A 26,495-nucleotide genomic window follows, 5' to 3' on the forward strand; every position below is an offset into this window, starting at 1 on the left:
TCTGACTTCTGAAATTTTAAAAGTTGCAACTCTTATAATAATTATTCTGACATCACAGTTGATCATCATTAATTAACCCAAAATTTTAAAAAGACAATTGCTGATCCATGAAAGAAAGTTGCGTCATACCTGAACTGCTTGACTTATAGATTTGAACCGTGGATCTTTCGGGCTTTTGTTTTACTTTTGCTTTTGGTTTGGTTTTCTCTTTTGCTGTCGGTTCCTTCAAAAGAAAAAAAAAAAGAAAAATCAAATAAATTGAAAGAAAAAAAATTCATATGTTCTTGATCTACACTATTTCTACATTCCAATAAATAATTTAATAATGTTTTAGAACTATGTAAACATGCGCGGTGTATGTGAGTGGCAAACGGTACAGTTGTTAGATGTTTGGCCGGGGGGGGGGGCAGAATTGAAAAAAAAGTAATTGCTTCATTTAATAGAACAGTCCCGCTGGGATTGGTTTTGTGAGAAATCATGTCTGAAACTAATTGGATGTTATCTTCAATGAATGTTTCCTCTGGGCAGCTGAATAATGACCACCAACAAAAGACCAGAGTCAGACAGGCATGAAGAAATCCCAGAGGAGGAGGAGGAGAAGTCGGAGTTGAACGTTGGAGAGCAAACAGTTTATCCAGTGTGCCTCTCTGGGCTTGGATGGGTCCCTTGAGAGTTCTTGGTTAAAGGACTTTGTAATGAGTCTTATGTGTGTTGATCTAGTTGAGCAAGGACCTGGAGGTCTGCCATTCAACAGTATGAAAGTGAGTGCTACTTATCTAAAATAATATTATTATTGTTTATAAATTGGACTTGTGTTGTCTCGTTTTTGTATGAAGACTCTACATTGCAGCACTGACTGGATCGATGGACAACTCTATCCCAGCACAACATGTGAGACAATCACAGCAGTGAATGCACATAGTGTATGTTCACATCTATAGGTTTTGTTATTAAATAAATTTTTATATCCTTTTCAAAACCAAACTTGGTTTACTCCTATGTAATATTTCTTGATGGAGTTAGCAATTGTGTATGATTTGATAGATTAAGCTATTCACTAAACATACTAAACCATATCTAACCATACATTCCTAAACCTACTAAACCATATCTAACCATACATTGCTAAACTTACAAAACTATATCTAACCATACATTAACTCGACTCTCTCAATCCAATACTGTAGCAAATTTAGCTGCTTCCACTGCATGAATTTTTACGTATACCCTCTCTCAGTAAAAATGAAAATGGACAGCATAATAATGCCCTATTTAAACCACACTTGAGGAGTGAAAATCTTCTGTAGAAGCTAACCTAAATGCCCGATTTTTCCAGGAGATATTAACCTAAATAAATATTAACTACCCATGCGGGGTCGCAGAAATACCTGGATTAGGACCCAGGCGCGGGGCGAACCCCCTCGGAGCTGATGGACCCGTAGGTCTTCCCAGGCCATCCGTCTAGGAGAAGGAAAACTCTGAAACTAAACCTAGGGGAGGGAGGTCTCTTCAGTCCTGGACGACAACCTTCCTAGAGCTGGTGACTCAAACAAATCACCGGTTGGCAAACCTAAACTGCTTAAGGAGGAGATAGACTCTGTCTATCGCCCGGCTTTCATACTCCTTCTTTGCCTATTGGCCAGGCGTAGAGGTACTATCACAGGGACTTGCCTGAATCACCCAGTGGTTGACCTTGTTTCCTGACTAGGGCAATGAACGCCGCTTTTCCCCACTCCCGCCACATCCCATCCCCCTAAACTGGACACAGTGGGGTGCTTCAGTGCCATATATGTCGGTGCAATTGGACTGGGCTGGCTTTGCCTAATGGATTGAGGGTACCGGATTGACAGTTCCTGGCTGCTGTTTCCGACTGATAGTACAGGAGCCCTAACTCTTTGGTAGCGCTTAGAGCGGCTGCTCCATCAACAGTTGTAAAATATCGGGATGTTTGTAGTGCCATGTCGCGCATGGAAAGGGACCCTGCACTCATCCCCGGTGGGCTTTCCTGAGGCCACAATCCTGTGGGTGAGGACAGCTGATGGTCTACTTGTATTGCATGTCTGGTATTCTGCACAACTACTTGTCCAGCACCCCCTCACTCATCCACCCTAACTGAAACTTTTAAATAAAATAAAATGAAATGACAGCTCAAGCAAAAGTTACGTTTAAACCAGGACCAAACTCAAAGAAAACCAACCTGCCTCCTCCCTTGAGGCTTGCATTTACTAATATCCGCGGGCTTAGAACTAACTTAGATGATGTTGAGTCATTTCTCCTTGTAAACACCCCGGATATCTTAGCATTAAGTGAAACTAACCTTCACTCCTCCATTCCCTCTAACCACTTTAACATGCCTGGTTATCTCCCACTCTACCGTAAGGACTCGGACAGACATATGCATGGACTTGGAGTCTATATTCGAAACACCCTCCCCCTAACTAGAGAAATAAAACTAGAATCAGAGGGCCAGGCCTTTATGTGCTTCAGAATGTAGGATTCTCAAATCACACAGACGTAGCTGGTAGCGCCACATATAGCTTCTCTATATCTCATTCCCTATCTCAGATGGTTACATTTCCGACACGTTTCCCAGACCAGCACGATCAACATGCCTCACTTCTAGATCTCTTTCTGACAACGGTTCCCAATGACTGTACAACAAATACCCATAGCCCACTCGGGAATGCTGATCACGCTGTGATAATGGTATAAATCAGCCTAAATTCTCGCCCTAAAACTGAAGACCCACTACTCAAAACAACGAGGTATTACAAAAAGGCTGATTGGGAAGCCATCAGGGAGCTCATCAGAGATGCCCCATGGCAAAATATCTTTACTCTTCCAGCGGAACAGTGTGCAAATGAGACAACTGAATGGTTCAAAACTGCTACTGAAGCACATGTTCCCGCACGGAAATACTATAGCAAGCCCCACTCCCCCCAATGGTTTACTTCTGCTTGTGCAGCTGCCATTTGTCAAAGGCAGCATGCGTTCCGCAGATTCAACCGACATAAGTCCAGCTCAAATAAACAGAAGTTTATAGAAGCTAGAAATAATTGTAAGAGAGTGATAGACACAGCTAAGTCAGATTACTCTGAAACCACCAGAAAGCGCATCGAAGCACAGAAATTAGGAACCCGGGATTTTTGGAAAATCTACAACAGCGTAGTTAATAATGGACAGTCAATTATTCCCCCACTAACAAACAATCATGAGGTTGCTTGCACGGCAACTGACAAGGCTAATCTGCTTGCCAGTCGGTTTGCCTCAAACTCCACACTGAACTCGGTACACCACTCACTCCCTGATTTTCCTCTGCGAACAGACGCCACACTTGACGATTTGAAAATCACCCCTTCTCAGGTACATGCTATTATAAAAAACCTAGACACCTCTAAAGCATGTGGACCAGATCTCATCCCGGCTATGCTATTAAAAAAATGCTCTGCCGAGGTTGCTCCAGTTCTGTCCAAACTTTACAATAAATGCCTTAACGAATCTTGTTTTCCCGACTGCTGGAAAACCGCCTCTGTGGTACCAGTTTTCAAGAATTCTGGTGAAAGAACTGACCCACTAAATTATCGCCCCATTAGCCTCCTCCCGCTTTTCGCCAAAATATTTGAGTCCTTAGTTAATCAAGTCCTAGTCCAGCACCTAACAGCTGCTAAACTCCTGACTGACAAACAATATGGATTCAGGCAAGCCCGTTCAACAGCAGATATCTTAACTGTAGTTTCTGAACGTATATACCGTTCATTGGATAAAACAGGGGAGGGTAGAGCGGTGGCCCTTGATATATCTAAGGCTTTTGACAGGGTATGGCACGATGGTCTTCTAAGGAAAATTAGATCATATGGAATCACTGGAAGAATTCATAACGTAATTAAATCCTTCTTAAGTAATAGAAAAATCAAAGTTGTCCTCGACGGACGTACATCCAAACAATATGACATAAATGCGGGAGTGCCTCAGGGGTCTATCCTTGGACCTCTATTGTTCCTGATATTCATAAACGACCTCCCTGATAATATTGTTTCGGAGATGGGTATATTTGCCGATGACACCACTCTCTATAACAGATATGAGGGGAAAACAAATGAACACATATCCAAGGAAATGGCAGAAACACTAGAGGATGACCTCCAATCCGTAGTGGAATGGGGACAAAAATGGTTGGTCTCATTCAATGCTGCTAAGACTAAGCTTGTTTCCTTCAATAACTACAAGAAACCTTCTCTACCACCAATAGCAATGGCCAAGAACACATTGCCTGAAAGTACTTCTTTTAAACTCCTCGGCCTAACGTTTACAGGGAATATGAACTGGAATAGATACATTGAGAGCATTGCCAAGGCTGCTGCAAGGAAGGTTGGCTCCCTCTACCGTGCTAGAAAGCTACTTACGCCTGCCAGTATCCTATACCTCTATAAGGCAACCATTCGCCCATGTATGGAGTACTGTTGTCACATCTGGGCTGGTGCATCTGCTGCTTGTCTCTCGCTCCTGGACAGGGTTCAAAAAAGAGTCGCCAACCTGATAGGTCCTGAACTGTCATCTAGGCTTCAACCTCTGTCCCATCGACGAGATGTTGCATCCCTCTGCCTGTTCTACAAATACTTTAATGGTGAATGCTCTGACGAACTGCAAACACTTGTACCTCCCCGACGTAACTACCCCCGACAAACCCGACAAGCTACTAAGTCTCATCCCTTTACAGTGGAGATCCCTAGGTGCAAGAAAGCCTTTTACTCCAATAGTTTCTTCCCCAGAACTGCGGGTCTTTGGAACTCCCTTCCGGGATTCTGCTTTCCCAACTGCAATGATATGCAGAAGTTCAAGTGTAATGTTAACAAACATCTTTCTACTCTTCTCCCTTCATAATGACCCCGCTAATTAATTCCCTAATAGTAGCCCCCTGCTTCAAAGTGGCACTGTGCCTTGTTTGGGGTGAAAATTGAATTAAAAAAAAAAATTTAAAAAAAAAAAAAACAATTATTTTGCAAAGGACAATGTTTACTATTTTTACAATTGCAATTTCCTCTCTATTTTACATTTTTATCTGAGTTGTTGCTTTTATTTTTCAATTTTTATAGCTGTTATATTTTCCATGATTAATGTTCTCTTTGCTGTTTTCTTTTAAATATTTTATAATTCTTTCTTGATAATCATTTTTTTCAGTTTTCCAGTACAACAATAACAAACTTTTAAAGTATTTTTACACTTTTTATAACAAGATGTGATTATTGATTAAAGAAACATATCAGAAATGAAAATAAAATCAGAAATCAAGAGAAAACAGATGTTTATTACATGACCTCTTAGATCTCAAATGAGCTTCCTATCATCTTTTAAAACCAATATGAAAAAAGTTGTTTCTTTTTGTTTTATTTCAAGGAAAACTAAATAACCATTGTTGATCTCTATATTTTAATATATATTGCCAGGCTCTTTAAATTATATATAAACTAAATTAGTAATGTATAATGTATATAAACAATACATATAGGATTAAAAAAAAAATGAATATATTTATATTATTTTTAATTTTGGGGTTTGTTTTACAATCTACAGATGTACGAAAAAGTGGTCAGAAAACAAATATATAACAAATGCTATCAAAGGCAAGATAAGTTACTTTTTTACCTAACTGAATAAGTTTTTAGTGTTTTATTTAATGTAACATGTTTATTCATTAAAAAAAAAACAAGTAGTGTTGAGTGCTACATGAGAACAAGAAAAAATGGCTGTGGTGTCTCTTTACATCTTTAAAGTTTCAATAATGACTTCAAAATAAGAGATAAAACAAAATAGTGATAGAAACCCAATAAATGTTACCATGACATTTATTTGGTGCGTTTTTATCACTATGTTAACTTATCTTGCCTTTGATAGCATTTATTTGTTATATATTTTTTACCACTTTTTCATACCTCTGTGGATTGTAAAACAAACCCTAATTTTCATATATTTTTACAAACTAATAAATATACAGATATTATGAGTAAATAAAGACGTAAACATATAAATAAAATAATATTAATAATAAAAAAAAAAACACAGGTGATAATTAGTTTAATGGATTTTCATCCAAACACAATAAATATAGCAGCTTTGTAAATAATAAATATTTTCTTTTTTTTTTTAGGGGGGGGGGGGGACAAGGATGAATGATGCAGACAAAGAAGACATTTTTGATAACAGGGGGAGGTTAGCCTAATTAATTTGAAGAAAAAAAACTTCCACAACTATAAAAATATATAGTCTTGAAAGCATTTTTAACCTTGAAAACTATATAAAATATTTTTTTTAATTTAATTTTTAGTCCTCTGTTAGAAAATTATTCTGTCAGCAAGTTATTTAATCATTAGCAATCACTGAATCAACTTGCTTTCTTCAACTCACAATAGTCTAAAGTTTTCAGGGATTATCAGTTGTTTACCATGAAACAGTGTTTCATGTATTTAAAAACTAAACAGTAGAGTTGATCAGCAGTATATATATATATATATATATAACAAGAGGGTGAGGGTTTTTTTTTCACTTTAAGGTTAATACCTAAACTAGTTTACTCAAATAAATCAATAGTTTAGTATACATTGCTCCTATGACATCACTTACTGTTGTGTAAGAAGATTGTTTGAATTTTTTTTTTTTTTATATGGAGGTCACCACTTATCAAAGCCCAGAAGCCACTCGGGGATAAGGGTCATTGTGTGTACAGTATTAGAGATTTGATAAAGTGTCATTACTTAAGGGGCGGTTCATCAGGAATTTGTTTATGTTGGACTTGAAGACATCCAAGTTGAAGTCAGGAGGGAAACAGGCAAGCGGTAGAGAGTTCCACAGGTGTGCAGTTCTAAGAAAGAAGCTTTGTTCATGGAATTTACGTTTTGATTTAGGCACAGATAAAGAGTGAGGAAGATTATTGACAGTGGTTTCAGCTAGACGGGTGTTTATTGTGAAAGATTGGTGAGAGGGGACCAGAGACTGGAGCTCAGACGAGCACTTGCCATGGAAATAATGATAAAACAAAGGCTCGCAACGTCTCTTCTGTGGGAGAGAGGTTGCAGGGAAGAGAAAAGGGCATCCCCCACTAAGCCACAAAGTCTATTTTGTACTCTGTCAAGGCAGGATAGGCTGTTTTTAGAAACTCTTGCCCAGATATGGCAGCAGTATTCCATCCTTGGACGTACTTGGCTTTTATATAGATAGAGACTTGCATAAGTAGTGAAATATCTTCTGGAGTGGTAGAAGGATCCCACCATTTTCCCTGCGACCTTGGCAACAGACTTAATGTACGTGTTCCATTTCAGATTAGGAGTAAAGGTCAAACTCAGAAGCTTATCAAAACATGGGGCCTCCCCTAGACAAGAGCCATCCATTTCAATTGATGCCAGATGGGGATCAGAGCGTTGATGATGTAAAGATAGGAGCTTAGTTTTAGATACATTAAAAGGTAACCAGCCACCTCTTCCCCCACTGTACCACACGCTAAAGATCAGAGGAGAGAGAATCAGAGAGAACTTTGTCATTTACAGCCTTTGATATGTTGCCATAGATGGTCATGTCATCAGCATAGATATCAATGAATGATTTAAATATGTGTTTTGGGAGATCATTGATGTAGATCAGGAAGAGAGTTGGGCCCAGGATGAACTCCAGCATTAATACTGCGGGGCTCTGATTTCTGCCCATCAACCACTACTCTTATAAGCCCATCAGAGAGAAATGATTTAATGATTGAGAAAACATTTCCAGTTATACCGTAGCTGGAAATCTTGTGAAGTAGGCCTTCATGCCATACCTTATCGAAGGCCTTTGATATGTCAAGAGCAATTTCCTTAGAAAGGAAGCCTTTGCCAAGAGATTCGCTTAATCCTATGAGATATAACCGTTAGCACATCTGCTGTAGATGCTTCTCTATGCTTGTTTATGAAACCTGGACTTGTCCATCAGCAAAGAATAGACCAGACACTGATTAATTAATCTCAATTACTGTTTTACGAGGTTGAAGAAGAAGTTCTTTATGAGTAATTTTAGTTCCTGTGATAACTCTCAACAAATATATATTGTGGGAGAACATTCTTGATAACTGAAAGGTGCACGCTTATCCAGTCATACTAATCAGAAAGGACCAGCATCATCTACACTTACCTTATAGGCTTTTGTATTAACTCCAACTCTCCTCTTTTTCTTTGGTTCTTCTGCATCTTCATCACTGACAACTTCATCATTTTCATCAATGCTGAAGTCAGAATCAACTGTATCGGACTCAGACTCTTCTGATTGAAAATCAATGTCATCCTCATCCTGAAAAGATAAAGAAAATAAAAAGTTAAGGATGATTTCATCTTCATCAATTGTCTGCAGGTTTTATTAATATAGATTAATAGGATACAAGTTTTATTTATTAAACATTAACAATATGTTATTTTTAGTGTTACAAAATTGTTTAATTGCTTTAACATACATAAAAAAAAGTTGAATAAACAAATATGTAACTCTACCTTTTGACTGGAATTTTTTGTTATCAAAAAATAAATAAATAAAAATAAGAAAAAAACTTGAAGTTATCTCCATATATATAAAAGCAAATAGTTAATAAAACATGTTAAAAAACACTTTGAAAAAGAGTTAAAAACATATTTAATCTGAAAAGGAAACACTTAATAAGTGGATAGTTCTTAATCCGCGGAGTTTCAAAGAAATACTTCCCTTCTCATCAGAGGGTAGGAATTAGCAAAATGCGGGATCGGATTTTGCATACAAAAATATTTGATGAAACTGCAAGTAAGTCAAAAATCTTACTTGATAACAAAAAGTGAAGCAGAGGGAATATGGTGAAGAAAAAGGTGATTTTACGTGAATGGATAGTCAGGTGAAAAGTAAGGTATCCAATGATGGTAAAATCCAAAAATGTAAGTCCAAGAAAGTTAATTTAATTTTCCATTCGCACAAGTAAAATCCAAGGAAATCGCGTAATTGGACGATGGTCCAAAATAATTCAAAAGAATTTTATATATATATATATATATATATATATATATATATATATATATATATATATAATATGACATTTTTTATAGCAATGGCATAAATGAATTTTTTTCTCCTCCTTACTCTCCACCTTCACTAACTTCTACCTCGTTTTTCTTTTCTTTTTTTTTTTTACATAGGCATCACTTATCAAGGCCCAGAGGCCACTTGAGGATAAGTGTTAAAGAGTGTACAGTAGTCAATAGGACAATATCATAGTAATTGTTAGAAGTGGAAATTTGGTAAATTGGATTACTTAAGGGGACGGCTCATCAAGAACTTGTTTACATTGGACTTGAAGACAATCAAATTATAGTCGGCTATAAAGCAGGCAAATGGAAGAGAGTTCCACAGGGGCGCAGTTCTAAGAAAGAAGCTTTGTTCATGGAATCTATGTTTAGGTTTAAGCACAGATAAAGAGTGTGGGAAATTATTGATAATGTTTTTGGTTAAATGAATGTTTTTTGTGAAAGTTTGGCAAGGAGGGAACCATAGATTGAAGCTCAGATGAACACTTGCCATAAAAATAACGATAAAGCAGAGACAGGCTCTGTGGGAAAGAGGTTGCAGGGAAGAGAAAAGGGCATCCCTCATTAGACTACAAAGTCTATTTTGAACTCTGTCCAGGCAGGATAAGCTGCTTCTAGCAGCTTATCCTGCGCAGATGTGGCAAGAATACTCCATCATTGGCCGTACCTGGCTTTTATATAGGTAGAGAATTGCATCAAAAATGAGATATCTACTGGAGTGGTAGAAGGATCCTACCATTTTTCCAGCGACTTTGGCAATGGATTTGATATGTGTTCCATGTCAGATCGGGAGTAAAGGTCAAACCCAAAAGTTTGTCAAAACATGAAGAAAAGAATTTAAGTTTTAATAACAGCGTTCAAGACTTTTTTTTCTTTTTTTTTTTAAATTAACCGTTAAAAGAAAAGCTTTTGCTAGTCACGTTTTAAGAAACTTGCGATATAAAAGAAAAGCGGGAGGGGGGGGGGTTCTTCCGAAAGTTAGTTGGGGATGTTATAAGTAATTGCAAGATAAAATGAAAGCAGGTCTAAAGGAGTGGGGACTGAAAAGATAATATAATGGATTGTTTGATATTTTCTTGTCAGTTCCTCACTCAGTGCAAGTGATTACTTTTAGTAGTTGAATAGCTTTGTTACATTTTGTTCTTAGATATTTAATAGGTAGAATAAAGAATAGCTTATGATCAAGTGTAACACCAAGGAATTTATGTTGTTTGATGAGAGGAATTTCAGGATTATGATAAGTTGTGTATTTTATGAATTGGCAAAAGTGTAGACATTTGATTTTTTTTGATAGTTTAAAGCCATCTTCCATAGTCCATTTACTTATTTTATCAGGGCATTATCGTATGAACGGATTTATTATATGAATGGGTTTATTGTATGGACGGGTTTATCGTACGGATGGGTTCATCGTATGAACGGGTTTATCGTATGGACGGGTTTATTGTATGAATGGGTTTATCGTATGGATGGGTTTATTGTATGGACGGGGTTATTGTATGGACGGGTTCATTGTATGGACAGGTTTATTGTATGAACGGGTTCATTGTATGGATGGGTTTATTGTATGAATGGGTTTAGATCTATAGCAAATCAAGTACAATGTCAGTCTCTTCTTGATTATACCTTTTAGTACTTTATTAGTACAGCTCGTTAAAGAAATTGGTTGAGAATTCATTTGGTTTGTCTGGACATTTTTTTGATCCCCTCTTTTTGAAGTAACTCAACTTCTCACATTATACAGAGATTATAATGTGATGTATGACAAAATGTATGACAAACAATGTGAGAAATTACACGACTTGAATCGTGTCATTTCATTGCTTGATTTAACACATTGTTTTAATTACAGTCTTTCTCATTGGTTGATTTGAAATTTTAACCCACGAGCGTGGTCATGTTTAAACTGAAAACTTCAGTCCGAGTAAATCTTTCATGCATGACGGACTCATTTTTAATATTCTTATAAATTTAATGGTTTTGGCGCCCAATATTCTCATGGTACCTTTGAGACAATTTAACCTACTAAGTTAGATATTCTTTTCTTGACGTAATATCGTCTTTCTAATCAGCTAAGAATGTTGATTTTGGTTTTACTTCTTCGACGGAATTATCCGCCTTTTTCTATTGGAACATCGTTTAAATGGACCTAAAGTCAAGGAATAATGATAATCTTCACAGAAGATTTTTTTCCCTTCCACTTCTTATGAAGTTTTAACTACCAGGCTCGGCTGAGCAGAAAAATGATGCAACATAATTTTGTAATCGAGATGAGACGACCTGCCTTAATCAGGTAAGTGTGCTTTTCAATGTTGTGTCTATTTTTTGCTCTGCCAGAGTTCTAAACTATACGAGAATAAAATTCTCATAATAGACTTTGATGGTATGGCCATGTTGAAAGAATGAATAAAAATAACTAGGTTAGAGTTTGTAGAAGAGTTGAGGTAGCAGGGTCAACTCGCAGGGGAAGGTCAAGGAAAACATGCGAGGAAGTGATTAAGGATGGACTTGAGAGAGAGGAATAAATGAAGACCTGTCTAGAGATAGGTTATGTTTGTAAATTTTTTAGATGTGGCCGATAATTTGGATCATTTGGATTACTGTTACACATTGACCAAAACAATGTGAAAACGGATGTTAAACTGAATATGATGATCGTGATGATGATTAAACTGACCTTGTGTCACATTTTAATAGAAATTCTACTGAACGATCTGTAAAAAGTTGAGTATCTAATGCAGCAGCAAGTCCTGGCAATATATACCAGAAAAAACAGTTGGAAATAAGTCATACACCATCCAATATGAATATGCAATCCCTATGGCTACGTACCTAGAAAATGAAACCATAAAACCTGACATAGTGATATGGGACAAGAAGGAGAAAGAAGCAACCTTAGTAGAAGTCCTCAATGATGTTAGGTTAAACAGAATTGAGAGGGAAAAGATACCAAATACCAAGGTCTTACGTATGAAATGAAAAGAAACTGGAATTTTAGGAAGATCTCCATCATTCCAGTAATTATAGGAGTAACCAGACTCATGAAAAATAATTTGAAAAACTACCTGGCAAATATACCCAGTGAACCAAGTACAAGAGAGATACAAACACTTGCACTTAAAAGAGCAGTTAGAATCTTAAAAGGAGATCTTGGTTGAAATGTATGAGATAGTAGGTGAATGTCTGGCATCCGGTGGGATGTCTCATCCCCAATTAGAAAAAAAAATCAGAAATTGAAAAAAAATTTTTTGTCTTATTAAGCTATACATCTTTCAGACTTTTTAGTATAAATTTTAGTATAAATTACACTACGAAAAAGAGGTGAATTTTTTATGGTGAAAGAAGGGAGATGAAGGAAACAGGTCTAGCATCATCTATAGGGTAGTGTATGTCATCAAAATCAGTTGTTGATGTTGATGATGGCTGGAAGGTGTATGTGGCTTGATGACATTTATCGGCAGATGATATCAGTGCTACATAACCACTTGCTGACCCGGGGGGGGGGGGGGCTGCCACTTTAGAAAGGTAGTCAAGGAACAGAGGCTGGAACCACAAAGTGATTCCCCCTCATGCTGTAGTGCTGGATCTGGTAGTGGAGCTGTCAACTGCAAAACACAAAAAGATTGTGTCATTCAAATCCCTTTGACAGGGATTCTACAAACTACTTTGATATATATCTTTCAGCTATCCCTCTTTTCATTACAAATTTATTTTCCTAAAGCGGATTAAGAACCTAGCACAACGTTTAACACAAAAATTTGATTTTTATAACAATATCCATGATTATAATAAATGCAGATTTTCCTTGAATCATAACTTGAACTTACCTCGTTGAAACCACCGTAGGTCGTCTTGTAAAATTCATCCTCTTCTTCATCATTTAAAAGCTTGGCCATTCGGTTGCCTGCAGTTGCCCGTGGTTCTCTGGTAGCAGCCATTTTTGTCTTTTAATTCCTAGTCAAAAAGAAAAAAAAATATTCAGAATGTTTCAACCGGACCTCATTAAACGATATGTAAAAATCAGGATTCATTCGAAATAGGTTGCTTTTTTTTTTCTCACGCAGATAAAAGTGACAATTTTCAAACAAAAAAGGAAATATTTTGTATTGATTATATCAAGTCGAAGTGTATCTAATGTTTTATTATCAAGTTGAAACTGTAATTACTAAAAATGGGTTAGAATACACATATTGAAAGGAAACAAGAGGTGCCGCAGCAACTATCATCTTGTAAGAGCTTTGCAACTGTCACAGGCCTTGGACGAACAACACTAGCATCCTTCCACCTATGTTGGTAGAATGAATCAGTCAAAAATAACAACAATAAGACTCTTCCAGCAGCTAAAGAATGCATCCCAGCAGGCTTGAACTTCCCAGAAAAAGTGGGTAAAATTGAACTGGACCCAAGCAAAAGTTGCCAAGACACAGAACAAACTGCACAAGTGGAAATATGTACAGGACGTTTGGTGTGTCTGCGACATCGATGAACAAACTATCCCACACATCCTCACAGATTGTCCCCTAAGCAAGGCATGTTTTGATGCGAGCTTAAAGGATGCTTCAGACACTGACAATGGACCCTGAGATGGAAAAAAATGTTATGATGATGATGAAAGGAAAACAGTTGTAATTATTTTATTTATAAAGCAAAATGTTGACTCTTCTATAAATGACATTGGGTACATATGATATATTTTAAAAATCAAAACAATTACAGCTTTTTTCATTTCACTTATTTGAGTATTGTAATGTTAAGAACGGTGTTTGGAATAGACATCCCAAACATCCCCATGTAAAGAAGGCTTTTGGAGTTAAACAACCCCCTTTTGGGGAGGGGGGGGGATAATTCCCCCAAATTTAAGTATGATAATCATTGTCAGCATTCCCACCCACAAATGCTACAAAAAAAAAAGAAAAAAATTGTGGGGTGGCAGTGGCAGTAGGAGAGAAGTAGATTTGTTTATCGCACGTGTATACAAACCTGGCAACCAGTGAATTACAACGCATAATATAGGTCTTTATATCTCTAAAAGTATTTGTCTCCCCAAAATTTGAATGAGATTTCCTTAACCAGCAGAGTTGAAAACCTACAAAAGTTATTATTCTAAAGAAAATTGTTGAAGTGGACCTAATGTACAAATTTACCCCACCCCCACCCACATTTTAAAACTGTTAAACTATTTTCTGTTGCACATTCACATTTTTGAAATTGCTAAAACCATAAAAACATGTAACACATTTGTTTTCTTTTCATGTTTCTGCAAATAAATATCTTTTTTAAATATTTAAACACTTTGACAAAATATATAACATTCACTTAAATAAACATAGTTATTTGAAAAGAAATGCGATTAAAAAATAAAAAGCAATTGATGAAAAGTTTATATATTTTTATATATTTTTTCATTATAAGGGAGGGTGAATAAAATAAATATAAAATATAGATAATTATGAAAATAGTTTAACAGTTTTAAAGTGTGAATATTTCACAGAAGTTAAGAAAACATTAAATTCAAACAACATAATAAGTGTGAATTCCATAGATGATATTGCTGAAACATTTATTTTTAAATCAGCGACAGTCATAATAGATAGCACAGGTTTAAATGAGGTATATTTATATAAAGTACAGATTAAAAAACACATAACTATGTTTGGAAAAATATAATTAATTACTGGAACAAATCTACAAAGCAGGTGAGCGAGAAAGAGAGGAAATAAATATTTGTGTTTTTCTTCAACATCGCCATGAAATGTTTTTTTTTCTTCGGCATAAAAAGAAATGTATAAAGCGAGTGAGAGAACAAGAGAGAGAGAGAGAGTTGGGAAGAATATATACAGAGAGAGATAGGAGGAGGGGCCGAGAGAGAGAGAGAGAGGAAATGCAAACCTATGCCATAAAATGTAAGAAAATGAACACTGCAATTTACTCAGAGTAGGTACCATTGTGATGCCATATTTCAATGGTACATTAGCGTTTGTTTAGCATGTGAATACTGCTGATCTGGAATATAGCAATGGTCAAAGGTCAGTCAATCAGAATGAGCGGAATTAGTCTGGGGAGATTTTATTATTTTTTAATTAGAAAAGGGAAAGATTATGCTATGTCTATGTGTTTATGTTTCAGTTACGAAGGGTGAAACCCCATATCTGTCAAAAGTGCAGAATTCCTGCCAGTGATAACTGGGGCTGGTAAGACAACTTGATATTTAGAGGAAAAATAGGAACTACTTCCTCTAAAGATGGTTGTGATTGTGATGATGTTGCTCCTAGGATGAAATGTAGGATTTTATTTTAATGACTAAAATGTCGTTCTAAAGTTACATAAGATAGTGGCTAAGAGTCTAGACATAACAAATTTGTATGTAGCATCTGTTGTTGCAAATCTACAGTACTTTGGTCCAGAGGGTAATTTCTGCAATCAAAATATTATAGAGGAGATAAATTAAAAGTGTTACAATTGAAATTAGAATTAAATTTACTTTTTATTCTAGCTAACCTTCTTTTTTCTGATCTCGTGTTTCCAGTTTATTTATTATTAAAATTAACAGTTAAAACTAATTACTATCTATTTATTGAATTTTTTTAGTTAAACAAATAATTTCAAATTAATTTGCCATTATCTCCTTTGATGGATTTCGCCTTTCAAATTCATCAGTCAAATCTCGCTTGAGGAGAGTGGTTTCCTCAACAATTCAGTCTCATACAGAGACATTTTTGCAAGAACACTGACATCTTTGCAAGTTCCGAGTTTCCTTTAGTTAGTTTTTGTTTTTTTAACTTCATGCCCATCGAAGCTACAGTCGCCTCTCTTTCTTTTTCGCTATTTGGGTGGGATTTTTTCACCACCCATTAGCCATGACGGTTTGCTGAGGAGTGTCTATAAGAAAAATGCCTTTTTTTTTCCTCTCTCTTCAACTGTATTTTGCTTGCCTTTCCCTTTCTTTTTTTGTTCACTTTTGCCACTAAGCATCCGGAACCAAAAGGGGTCAGACGGTGCGCTTACCATGTCAAATCGTGGACTCAGCCTTAAGGGATGGAGGGGATGCTGATATCTGTGGAACGTTTTCTTCAACTCTTCATCCTCTCTCCTTCTCCTTATGCTCTTTCTTTCGCTACAGGTTCAACCTCTCTCTCTCTCTGTCCTTTTCCTTCAGCGATAATTAAAACAAAAACAAAAAAAGCTATATATATATATATATATATATATATATATATATATATATATATATATATATACTCTTTGTTAACTAAAAAAGGTAAAATTTAAAACTTTTGCTTTTAAAACACATAATCGAACACACTGAATATATGTCAGCCTATGTCACAGTAACGTATATTAAGTGAGTTTCTAACAGTATTTTGTCTGTTTTTTATTATAACTCATTTTCCCAAACTTACCATCTCAAAGAGAGAGTCGACCGCCATTTTAAATTTTCCAATACATCGGTAAACACTGTATGTTTTTCGAGCTGAATAAACATTTTACATTAAATATAAACACTAAAAACATACCCAGTTAGGTAGAAAAGTAACTTATCTTGCCTTTGATAACATTTATTTGTTCTATATTTGTTTTGTGACAACTTTTTCGAATCTATGTGTACAGTAAAACAAACATATATATATATATATAATGCTCATGAAAAAACAATTAAAACCTTCACTTAATCATCAAATCCAACGTTAAAAATACATGGCTAAATATAGTTTATTTAGTCCCCTCCAGTCCTCCATACTCCAAAAAGCCATAATGGTGCTAGTGCACTTACTGATCCGTGCTATTTTTTAAATCGTATTTCCAAGTTTAATTAAAGTTTTATGATTTGTTTTTTTTATTCAATTGTAAGGTTAAAGTATAGAATAGGTACAAAACACCCTCCCCATGTTAAGAACGGCTTTTTAAATAATAACGTTATTATTTCAGCACGGATCAAGTACCGCCATTATTAACATGGGAGAGGAGAGTGTTTTGTAACTATTCTGTTCTTCCATAATTTAATAATAATAATAATGATAATAATAATAAAGATTGATTGAGATTGTCGGACTGACTTCCTCATCTTGGTTGTTATCGTCACAACGTTTCGGCCGTTTTGCCTATAAGAAAATCTTTCCTACCTTCAATGACCTCGGGTTTTGAGAGATGGATGCGAAAGCGTCTTTCCCTTTGTGATTGTTTTTTATACTAATGGATAAATCATGTGACCCTAGACCTTCTATAAAATTGTATGGGTTGACTAGCTTGGGTGTTAATTTTTACCCCGATCTTTACAATCGGTTCACACCGTGTCTGAAGTTGTTCCTTTTCTTCTTCTCTTATTTACTATTGGGACACCGTCTTGGTAGTTCCTTTGTTTTTTCTTTCTCAATCAATTATTGTATTGATAAAGAATTATTACGGGACCACAAGGACTAATACCTGAGGTCGCAACCGACGGCATCTGTTGCAAGAGGTAAGACGTTCTTTTTCTCTTTCTCTCTCAGCCAGTTGTCATTGATGTGTTAGGATAAATTTCTTAGCCTCAGACCTTGGTCCTTGATTATACCTTTTTTATAGCATCCTATTAAGAATTCGCTATACATTGCAACAGGTACTGTTTTTTATATTAAAATGAATTCCTTACAAGTTGAACAATCATCACGGTCATCCTTATTGGAAGATCAGAGAGTCACTCGTACGATGATAGACTTAACACTAGAAAATCTTAGTGGACTTGAACCTCTTGAGAGAGATGTATTAGAACTTCATAAACGAGACATTCTCCAGTGGCTCCAAGAGTTATTGCATATTGACAAGAAAATAATGAAGGAGACACCATCGATTGAGATGAGGAGCTGTTTGACAGACAGTTTCACTTACAAAACCAGGGTGAATAAATTATTGTCGCAGTTAGATGCTTCCTTACCGGTTCCAGAGATCCATTCCCCTTTACTAACCTCAACTCCTCCCACTCTACCTTCCCCAGCTCAATCTGGCATTGAATTAGCGAAGCCTAAAATAACATGTCCAACATTTACTGGCGTTGATAAAACCAATAAATTTGCCCTGCGGGATTTCCTAACCCGTTTTGAGTTTTGCACATCTGGAGTGAGCTCAAAGAAGGAAAAACTCATATGCCTTAAGGCATATGTGATAGGTCGGCCATTTCATCTGATCCATCACCTGTCAGAAAATGACCATAATTATGATGTGGCCATAAATATTTTAAAAGAGGAATACTGGGACAGAGAAGCCATTAGGGAAGAAATTTTTAAAAGAATAGTGCAGTCTACACCTAAGGTGGACAAGTCTTACGAACAACTAAAGGAATATCTTTCCCAGGTTCAGTATGAACTTGGTGAGTTAGATTCAGACTATGGTTATGATTTTTTAGTTGAGGACTCCGGAAGTGGATGTCTGGTGGCTCATATCCTATTTGATAAGATCCCTGATGAGATAAAGGCAGAGCTCATTAGAGGCTCTAGCACACCATATCCTGGCTTGAACTGCATACTGCAGTATAGTCACGAAGTTATTAAAGCATTACTCCGGATTAAACCTATTTCAACTCCTAAGACAGAACTGATTCCACGGTTTAAGCCAAGGTCAAATGCTGTTTGGACGAGAAGCCCACCTAAAAATTCTGCATTACAAAGTTTTCACGCAGACCTAGACTTGGAAGACAAGATTCCTTATTGCAATTTTTGTGCAAGAAATGGACACACTAGTTCTCAGTGTACTACCTATCCCTCATACAATGAGCGCCTGCAACGCTGTAGGCAACTTGGATTATGTGAGTTCTGCACAGTTGCCAGCCATGATCAGAAAGCCTGTCCAGGAGTCAAGGGATTTAGATTCCCTTGCAGGTATTGTAAGTCTCTGAGGCATTATGCTTCTATGTGTCCTCAATTTGTACTAGAGGAAACAGAAATAAATACTAGCATAAGTACAAAACTTGGGGACATTCAAAACCTACTGGCAATGGTCAACATCACAATTAAAAGGGGAGCCTCCTCAGTTTCTCTGAATTGCCTTATTGATTCAGGCAGTCAGAGGTCATATTTCTCTGAAAGGGTTCTTCAGCACCTGAAGTGCGATCCAGACTCGTGGGAGGAGGTGGCCATGGACGTTGTGACCTTTGTGGGGAGAAAACGTCGCATTTTCAAGCAGTTAACAGCAGTTGTAGAGGTCTTGCCAGGAGTAGCCCCCCAACTGCCTATTCTAATTGATTGCAAATTGAATCTGTCTCACAAAGTACCAGACCTTCCTCTGGTTTGGGAAAACCTAAGAAAACTGAATTATACCTTTGCTGCAGAGATAGAGAGTGGCAGTGTACAATTGTGGGGTCTCATGGGAATTGATTTGATTCAATATATGCGTCCCATGAAGATAACACGATGCATGAATGGTGCGGCTTGGCAGACATCCGCTGGCATTATCCCCATAGGAAATACAAAACATTTTTTGCATGAGAACCAAATCAGTAAGATTGCTATAACTCCGGGAGCCTTGAGCTATGAAATTGACAGGCAGTAATATTGTAACGATTCTTTGGTTAATAGTATTGTGAATCCTGTTCCGACCTATGTGGATCCATTTGCCGACATTTTTGAAGGAAGCACTGTGGATCGGGGCTTGGAATGGATGTTTAGTCTAGAATCCTTGGGACTGCCTGACATAGAATCGGTTTCTGACTATGACAATCAAAAGATGGAAGAATTCATGCAAAACATAGTTTATAAAGATGGTCATTATTTGGTTAAATTGCCTTGGCATAAGGACAAGTTATCTCAGGTTCAATCTAACCATCATATAGCACTTAAGGTGCTGGACAGAGTAGTATTCAATTTAAAGAAGAAGGACTTATATGAGGAGTATATTAAGGTTTTTGAAGACCAAGAAAGAGAAGGGATAATTGAACCCCTAGAATGCTCCCCTCAGGAATACAAGCATTATGTGTGGGTTCCACATAGACCTGTGTTCAAAGACGAGCATACAACTACAACTAAAATTCGACCAGTTTTTAACTGTTCTTTTAAAACTAAGAACTCTGTCTCTCTAAATGATGCTGCTTATCCTGGGATCAACTTAACAGGGGACATGCTTGATTTAACTCTGCTTTTCCGAACAAATAGGTATGTATTTTTAGCAGACATCAAGAAGGCATTCTTGATGATTCGATTATCTAGTGAATCTGATAAGAATAAATTTTGTTTCTTTCTGCGAAAAAATAATAAGCTAATGTGTTATCGTTACACAACAATCTTATTTGGGTTTAGTGCAAGCCCATTCATCTTGAATTGCATACTAAAATTTCATGCTGGGCGTTATCCTTTGGATGATTGCACTGGGATGTTACAGTCTAATTTTTATGTAGATAATCTGATTAAAACGAGCAATTCCTTGGATGAGTTAACGGGCTTGTATACACGAGCAGTAGAAAGATTGCAAGAAGGAGGATTCATACTCCAATCTTGCAATTCTAATCATACAGAATTACACGATTTAATGAGGAGAGATGGTACTCTTGTGAGTCACAGCTGTCCTTGGGAGAAGGTATTAGGTTATTGTTACGATCCTCTTACTGATACCATCAATATTGCTTCCTATAATTGTAACCCTGAGGCAGCAACTAAAAGGCATATACTGTCTGAAGCATCAAGGATATTCGATCCACTCTCATTATGTTTGCCGGTATCTATACAGGCACGTACTCTTGTTAGTGAGTTGTGGAAATTAGGTTTTGAGTGGGATGAAATTGTGCCAAGTGAACTTCAATCCAAATGGGCAGTCATCGCTCATGAATTGTCAGAACTTGGTTCTGTTACCTTCCCTAGAAAAACCCTTGACGAAGGGAGGGAAGCTGAATTATTTCTGTTTTGTGATGCATCCAAAAGGGCATATGGATTTGCAGCATATGCAGTCCAGGGGAAGGTTTCATCTCTGGTTTTTTCCAAGGCAAAGGTGGCGCCTCTTAAATCGAAGAGTTTACCAACTCTGGAGCTTTTATCGGCCTTCTTGGCCATCAAGTGCCTTCCGACTTTGTTGAAGGCCTATTCTAATGTAAGTTTCAAAAAGGTATTTCTTGCAGTTGATTCACAAATAGTATTATCCTGGTTGGTCACAAGGCGGACTAATAGCAAGAATGTTTTTGCCATGAATAGATTGAAGGACATTAGTCAATGGGAGGCTGAATTGATGTCTAAATTTGGTGTGGCCATTCAGTTTAAATATGTGCCTACTGCACAGAATCCCGCTGACCTTATCACCAGGGGTATTCCTACCTCTAAACTGAGGGCCAATTTGGAATATTGGGTTTCTGGACCGTCTTGGCTAAGAGACCAACAGATTTCTTCGCCTGAAAATCCTTTGAGTTGTTTGAGCCCAGAAAGCAAAAAGATTGTATCTTCGATGGTTTGTGCTGTTTCGCACAGCCAGGAGGAGCCAGTTGTGCAATATGATAGATATTCTTCATTGTCTAAACTATTAAATGTCACCACATGTGTGTTCAAGTTTATTAATAGGTTGAGGAAAAGAGACTCCGACTTTGGTAAGATGGCTCGGACACACTTGATTAAAGTAATGCAGAAACAATCCTTCTGGGAGGAATTAGAATACTTACAAAATCCTTCAGGTAGGTCAATACCACCGAGAGTGGGAAGTCTAAACCTTTTTTTGGATAAGGAAGGATTAATTCGATCCAAGGGAAGAATTGGGAAGGTCTCTGTATATGAATACGAAATAGTTAATCCCTTGCTTATTGCTAAGGATCACCATCTTACTAATCTCATAATATTGGACTGTCACCACCAGTGTAAGCATCTGGGTGTTCCTGCTACCTTGAATAAGGTCAGGTTATCTGGGTACTGGATACCCCAGGGTAGGCAGGCGGTAAAGAGAATTTTATCAGGATGCTCCTTGTGCCAGAAATTTAACTCTATTCCATTTACCTACCTCAAAATGACTGATTTACCTAAACATCGGGTGAATATGATAAGACCATTTTTGCACACAGGAGTAGACTATACGGGTCATCTGTGGGTTCTGAGAGGTGGGGAGAGGGTGAAGATGTATATCCTGGTCTTTACTTGTTTGGAGGTACGGTCAGTTCATCTAGAACTGATTGAGGATATGTCTGTTCACTCATTCCTAATGGCCTTGATTCGATTTTCAAATATTTATGGGATTCCTTCGCATATTTATAGTGACAATGCTAAGTCATTTGTGGCTGGATGTGACATGATTCATGAGGTGATTGCTTCCAGTGAATTCAGGGAGAAATTGGGGACATGCCAAATCAAGCATGTTAAGATCCCTGTACACTCTCCTTGGTATGGAGGTGTATGGGAAAGACTGATTAAAACCATCAAGTCTTGCTTGTATAAATTAATTGGACGAGCTAGTCATGATTATTTCGATCTCCTGACAATTATTTCTGATGTACAAAATGCCATAAATGACCGTCCCTTGACTTACAGAAGTTCATCTGACTCAAGTTTGGAAATAATAAGTCCAAATTACTTTTTACGCCCTGTAGTAAACTCTCGTTTGATTTTGAGAATGGATGGGGAGGGTATTTATCAACTAGAACCTCCCTCTCGGAAACAACTTTTAGAGTCCTTAAATTGCAGGAATGATGCATTAAAAACATTTAAGAAAATTTGGTACGAAGATTATCTGCTTAGTATAAGAGAGCATGCTCAAAGACAACAAGGAGGGACTTCACCAGTTGTTTGTGTGGGAGATGTAGTCACAATCAAACTCCCTAACAAACCTCGACCATTTTGGGCATTGGGTAGGGTCACACGTCTATTTACAGGAGATGACGGATTGGTGAGATCTGCTCAGATAAAACGAGGAGATGGCTCCTTGCAAGTTCATTCCCTGAAGCACCTCTATCCCTTGGAGTCGTCTATTCAAGAACCCATTGATGGACTTGATTCCTTGATGGGGAATGCTGATGACAATCTGAATGGCTGTACATCTGTACTTGAAGACCCTATTGAAGAGGGCACAGAGCTTGGTTGGATTTGCCCTGATTGTGGTGAACCAGACAATGGCAGTGCCATGATATGTTGTGACTGCTGTGATGACTGGTACCATTTTTCCTGTGTTGGTCTATATCGACCTCCACCAGAAGAGGAGAGTTGGCGGTGTGGAAGTTGCCTCAACCAGGATCCTTCATTATCCCATGATATGATGGTGGATAATTTATTAAATGATGCTGAACATGCATGTATTTGCCCAGGATGTGTTCTACCGGATAATGGTAGTCCAATGATATGCTGTGATGAATGCAATCAATGGTACCATTTCAACTGCGTAGGTATTCAGAAAGTTCCCCCAGAGGGTGAGAATTGGTACTGTTGGAATTGCCTACATTCAATTCACTAACAGTCCACTCTCAGAAAATAGGTAATTATTTATTTACCTCTCCCATTTTTTTTTCTTCCTTTTCTCTTTATCCTTTATTTTTATTTATTTACTAGCAGTTCAGCCGGCTTGGCAGTCAAATTTTGACAAAAACCGATTACGAAGCTTGCCCTATGTCTGAATACACTTTATGTTGGTTTGGAATGTTTGGACCAGGGATTGGCTGAAGGTTCAGTTTTTTGGGGGGGTTTTTGCTTCGACCCCTTAAAACTTATTTTTCTTGGATTTGTTCAATTTATCAAGTTGGATCCATGTCCCGGGAATCTAAATTTAGAATTTTGAGTGTTTGGACCCAAAATTAACAGTTATTTGTATTAAAATGTACTCAGACAACTTCACTGTTTACTATTTATTTATTCATTTATTTTATTTATTTATTTATTTTTTCTCTTGAGACGGGAGTGTATAAGAAAATCTTTCCTACCTTCAATGACCTCGGGTTTTGAGAGATGGATGCGAAAGCGTCTTTCCCTTTGTGATTGTTTTTTATACTAATGGATAAATCATGTGACCCTAGACCTTCTATAAAATTGTATGGGTTGACTAGCTTGGGTGTTAATTTTTACCCCGATCTTTACAATCGGTTCACACCGTGTCTGAAGTTGTTCCTTTTCTTCTCTTTCCTTTTCTTTTCTTCTTCTCTTATTTACTATTGGGACACCGTCTTGGTAGTTCCTTTGTTTTTTCTTTCTCAATCAATTATTGTATTGATAAAGAATTATTACGGGACCACAAGGACTAATACCTGAGGTCGGAATAGACGGCATCTGTTGCAAGAGGTAAGACGTTCTTTTTCTCTTTCTCTCTCAGCCAGTTGTCATTGATGTGTTAGGATAAATTTCTTAGCCTCAGACCTTGGTCCTTGATTATACCTTTTTTATAGCATCCTATTAAGAATTCGCTATATGCCCTCCGGCCTTCATCAGGTGTTTTGTATCGAACTGAGGAACCGTTTGTTAGGAGTCTCGAACCCAACCCTTTATTATTATTACGGGGGTACCGTGTTCGGACTCCAGCTAGGCTGTGGGACATAGTTGCTGATTTTCTGTTTTGAATGTTACTTTTACTGCCTTCGTTCAGGATTGAACTCAGCACCTTTGGGTAACTGTAAACTTTGATACAACGTCTGAACGAAGGCAGTAAAAAGTAACATTCAAACACGGTACCCCCGTAATAAAGGGTTGGGTTCGAGACTCCTAACAAACGGTTCCCCAGTTCGATACAAAACACCTGATGAAGGCCGGAGGGCAAAACGGCCGAAACGTTGTGACGATAACAACCAAGATGAGGAAGTCAGTCCGACAATCTCAATCAATGAAAACACCTCATCTCAAAAATACAGACAATTGCTAATAATAAAGATATCGTGAAGCTTGAATTTAACCTGGAAAAAAAAAAACTATTAAAAAATAGCGCGGTGGCAAAAGTGCATAAATAGTTGATCACCAATAATGGATTTTAACAGATTTTAATTCCTTTAAATAAAAATGGCGCTAGTGCAGAGAGTGATCATCATCCGCGCTATTTTTTAAGTCGTATTTCTAAGTTTAATTAAAGTTTGTTTTTTTTTATTATTATTATTATTATTCAATTGTAAGGTTAAAGTAAAGCACCCTCCCCTCCCCATGTTAAGAATGGCTTTTTAAATAATAACGTTATTATTTACGTCCGGATCACTTTCTGCAGAGCTGCACTAGTACCATAAAAATAAAAAATAAAAAACTTTGTTTTTCTTTCACTTTTTGGCCATGCTTAAAGTTCAGTAATCGTTGCTTTATTATTATAGAATGATAAATAAAGCGGCATTTATGGCCGTGATGCAGAAATACGGACCGTGCTGAAATAATATTATTGAGAAACCCATTCTAAATATTAGAAAGGGGATGTGTTTTGTAACTATTCCGTACTTTCACTTAACAATTCAGGATCAACAAAAAATACATGTAGAAATTAAATTTAACTTGAAACTCCTATCTAAAAAAGAAAACAAAAGTAGCACGGTCCGTATTCTACATAATTACTATATTTTATTTTAAAACCAAAACATTTAAACGAAGAAAAATATTATTGCGTTAAAACTATAAATAATATTCAAGCCGGTTCAAGATTTGTTCTGTTCTTAACAATACATAACAAATAAAGATATATTGAAAAGGTTACGGGTGTTAGAATTTATAAATGATTTTTATATACTTACAAAACTGTGTTAACCAAGAAAGAATTGAAGATAATTTTTATAATTTTCCAATTTTACTTTAGCAGAGATAGAGTTCCTTGGTAGTTTTTTGTTTTTTATTTTTCGACTTCGGATCGGGTTAGGCGGTGCAACTGAAAAGTTCCTGCCTTACTTCCGGTTAGCACGGATTACCTCCCTTTCATATCAACGTGCCTTGAAATTGCAAATCTAGAAAACGAAAGTGATTTTTACTTCAGTTAATTCCTATTCTAGTCACATAAATTATTTATAATAAAATAGGTTTTTGTTCAGAAATTTCCCTATATTAAAAAACAAAATAAAAAAAATCTATGATGACAAAACGAAAATATATTCCATAAACTGGTTTTCTTTACTCTTTTGTCTCCCAATATTTCGTCTGCTAACATTTTAATCACGTGATTACGGTGTAGCATCATAAAATAAACCATTCGTACAAGTACCGTTTGTTATGGATTTAGCTGAATACGATATTAAAAATCACTTTGTTGATACTTATACACGTATGTTACTGGGCTGGCGGGCGTATTGTAACTATTCTGTACTTTCACCTAGCAATTTAATAAACAAAAAGATATCGTAAAACTTGAATTTAACTTGAAAATACTATTTTTAAAAATAGCACGGTAACATTCACCACTTTCTTTTCCAAAGGACCGTTTGAATACATTGATTTGTATTTAAAATGTTGCGTAATTATTTCTTAAAAAAGAAAGAAAGAAAGAAAGAAAGAAGTGCTAAAAAATAACGCTTTAAAACAATGTTGACTGAATGAACACGTGTTCCACCTAAACGCTTTA

General features: G+C 36.7%; 1 protein-coding gene across 1 annotated transcript in view; it reads right to left on the reverse strand.

Annotated features, from left to right (window-relative positions):
* Positions 1–26,091, reverse strand: part of LOC145300047 (vacuolar protein sorting-associated protein 72 homolog) — a 36,484-nt gene extending 10,393 nt beyond the window's left edge. Inside the window, exons 1-4 of the mRNA XM_080144452.1 lie at positions 25,678–26,091; positions 12,893–13,019; positions 8,155–8,310; positions 130–223 (exon numbers count right to left, since the gene is read on the reverse strand). Of these exons, the coding sequence (XP_080000578.1) occupies positions 130–223; positions 8,155–8,310; positions 12,893–13,003 (361 nt within the window). The 5' untranslated portion in view covers positions 13,004–13,019; positions 25,678–26,091. The remainder of the gene's footprint in view (positions 1–129; positions 224–8,154; positions 8,311–12,892; positions 13,020–25,677) is intronic.
* Between the last annotated feature and the right edge of the window lie 404 nt (positions 26,092–26,495).

Source organism: Euprymna scolopes, chromosome 2, assembly GCF_053919585.1.
Source record: "Euprymna scolopes isolate OS-2025 chromosome 2, ASM5391958v1, whole genome shotgun sequence".
Lineage (NCBI taxonomy): Eukaryota > Metazoa > Mollusca > Cephalopoda > Sepiida > Sepiolidae > Euprymna > Euprymna scolopes.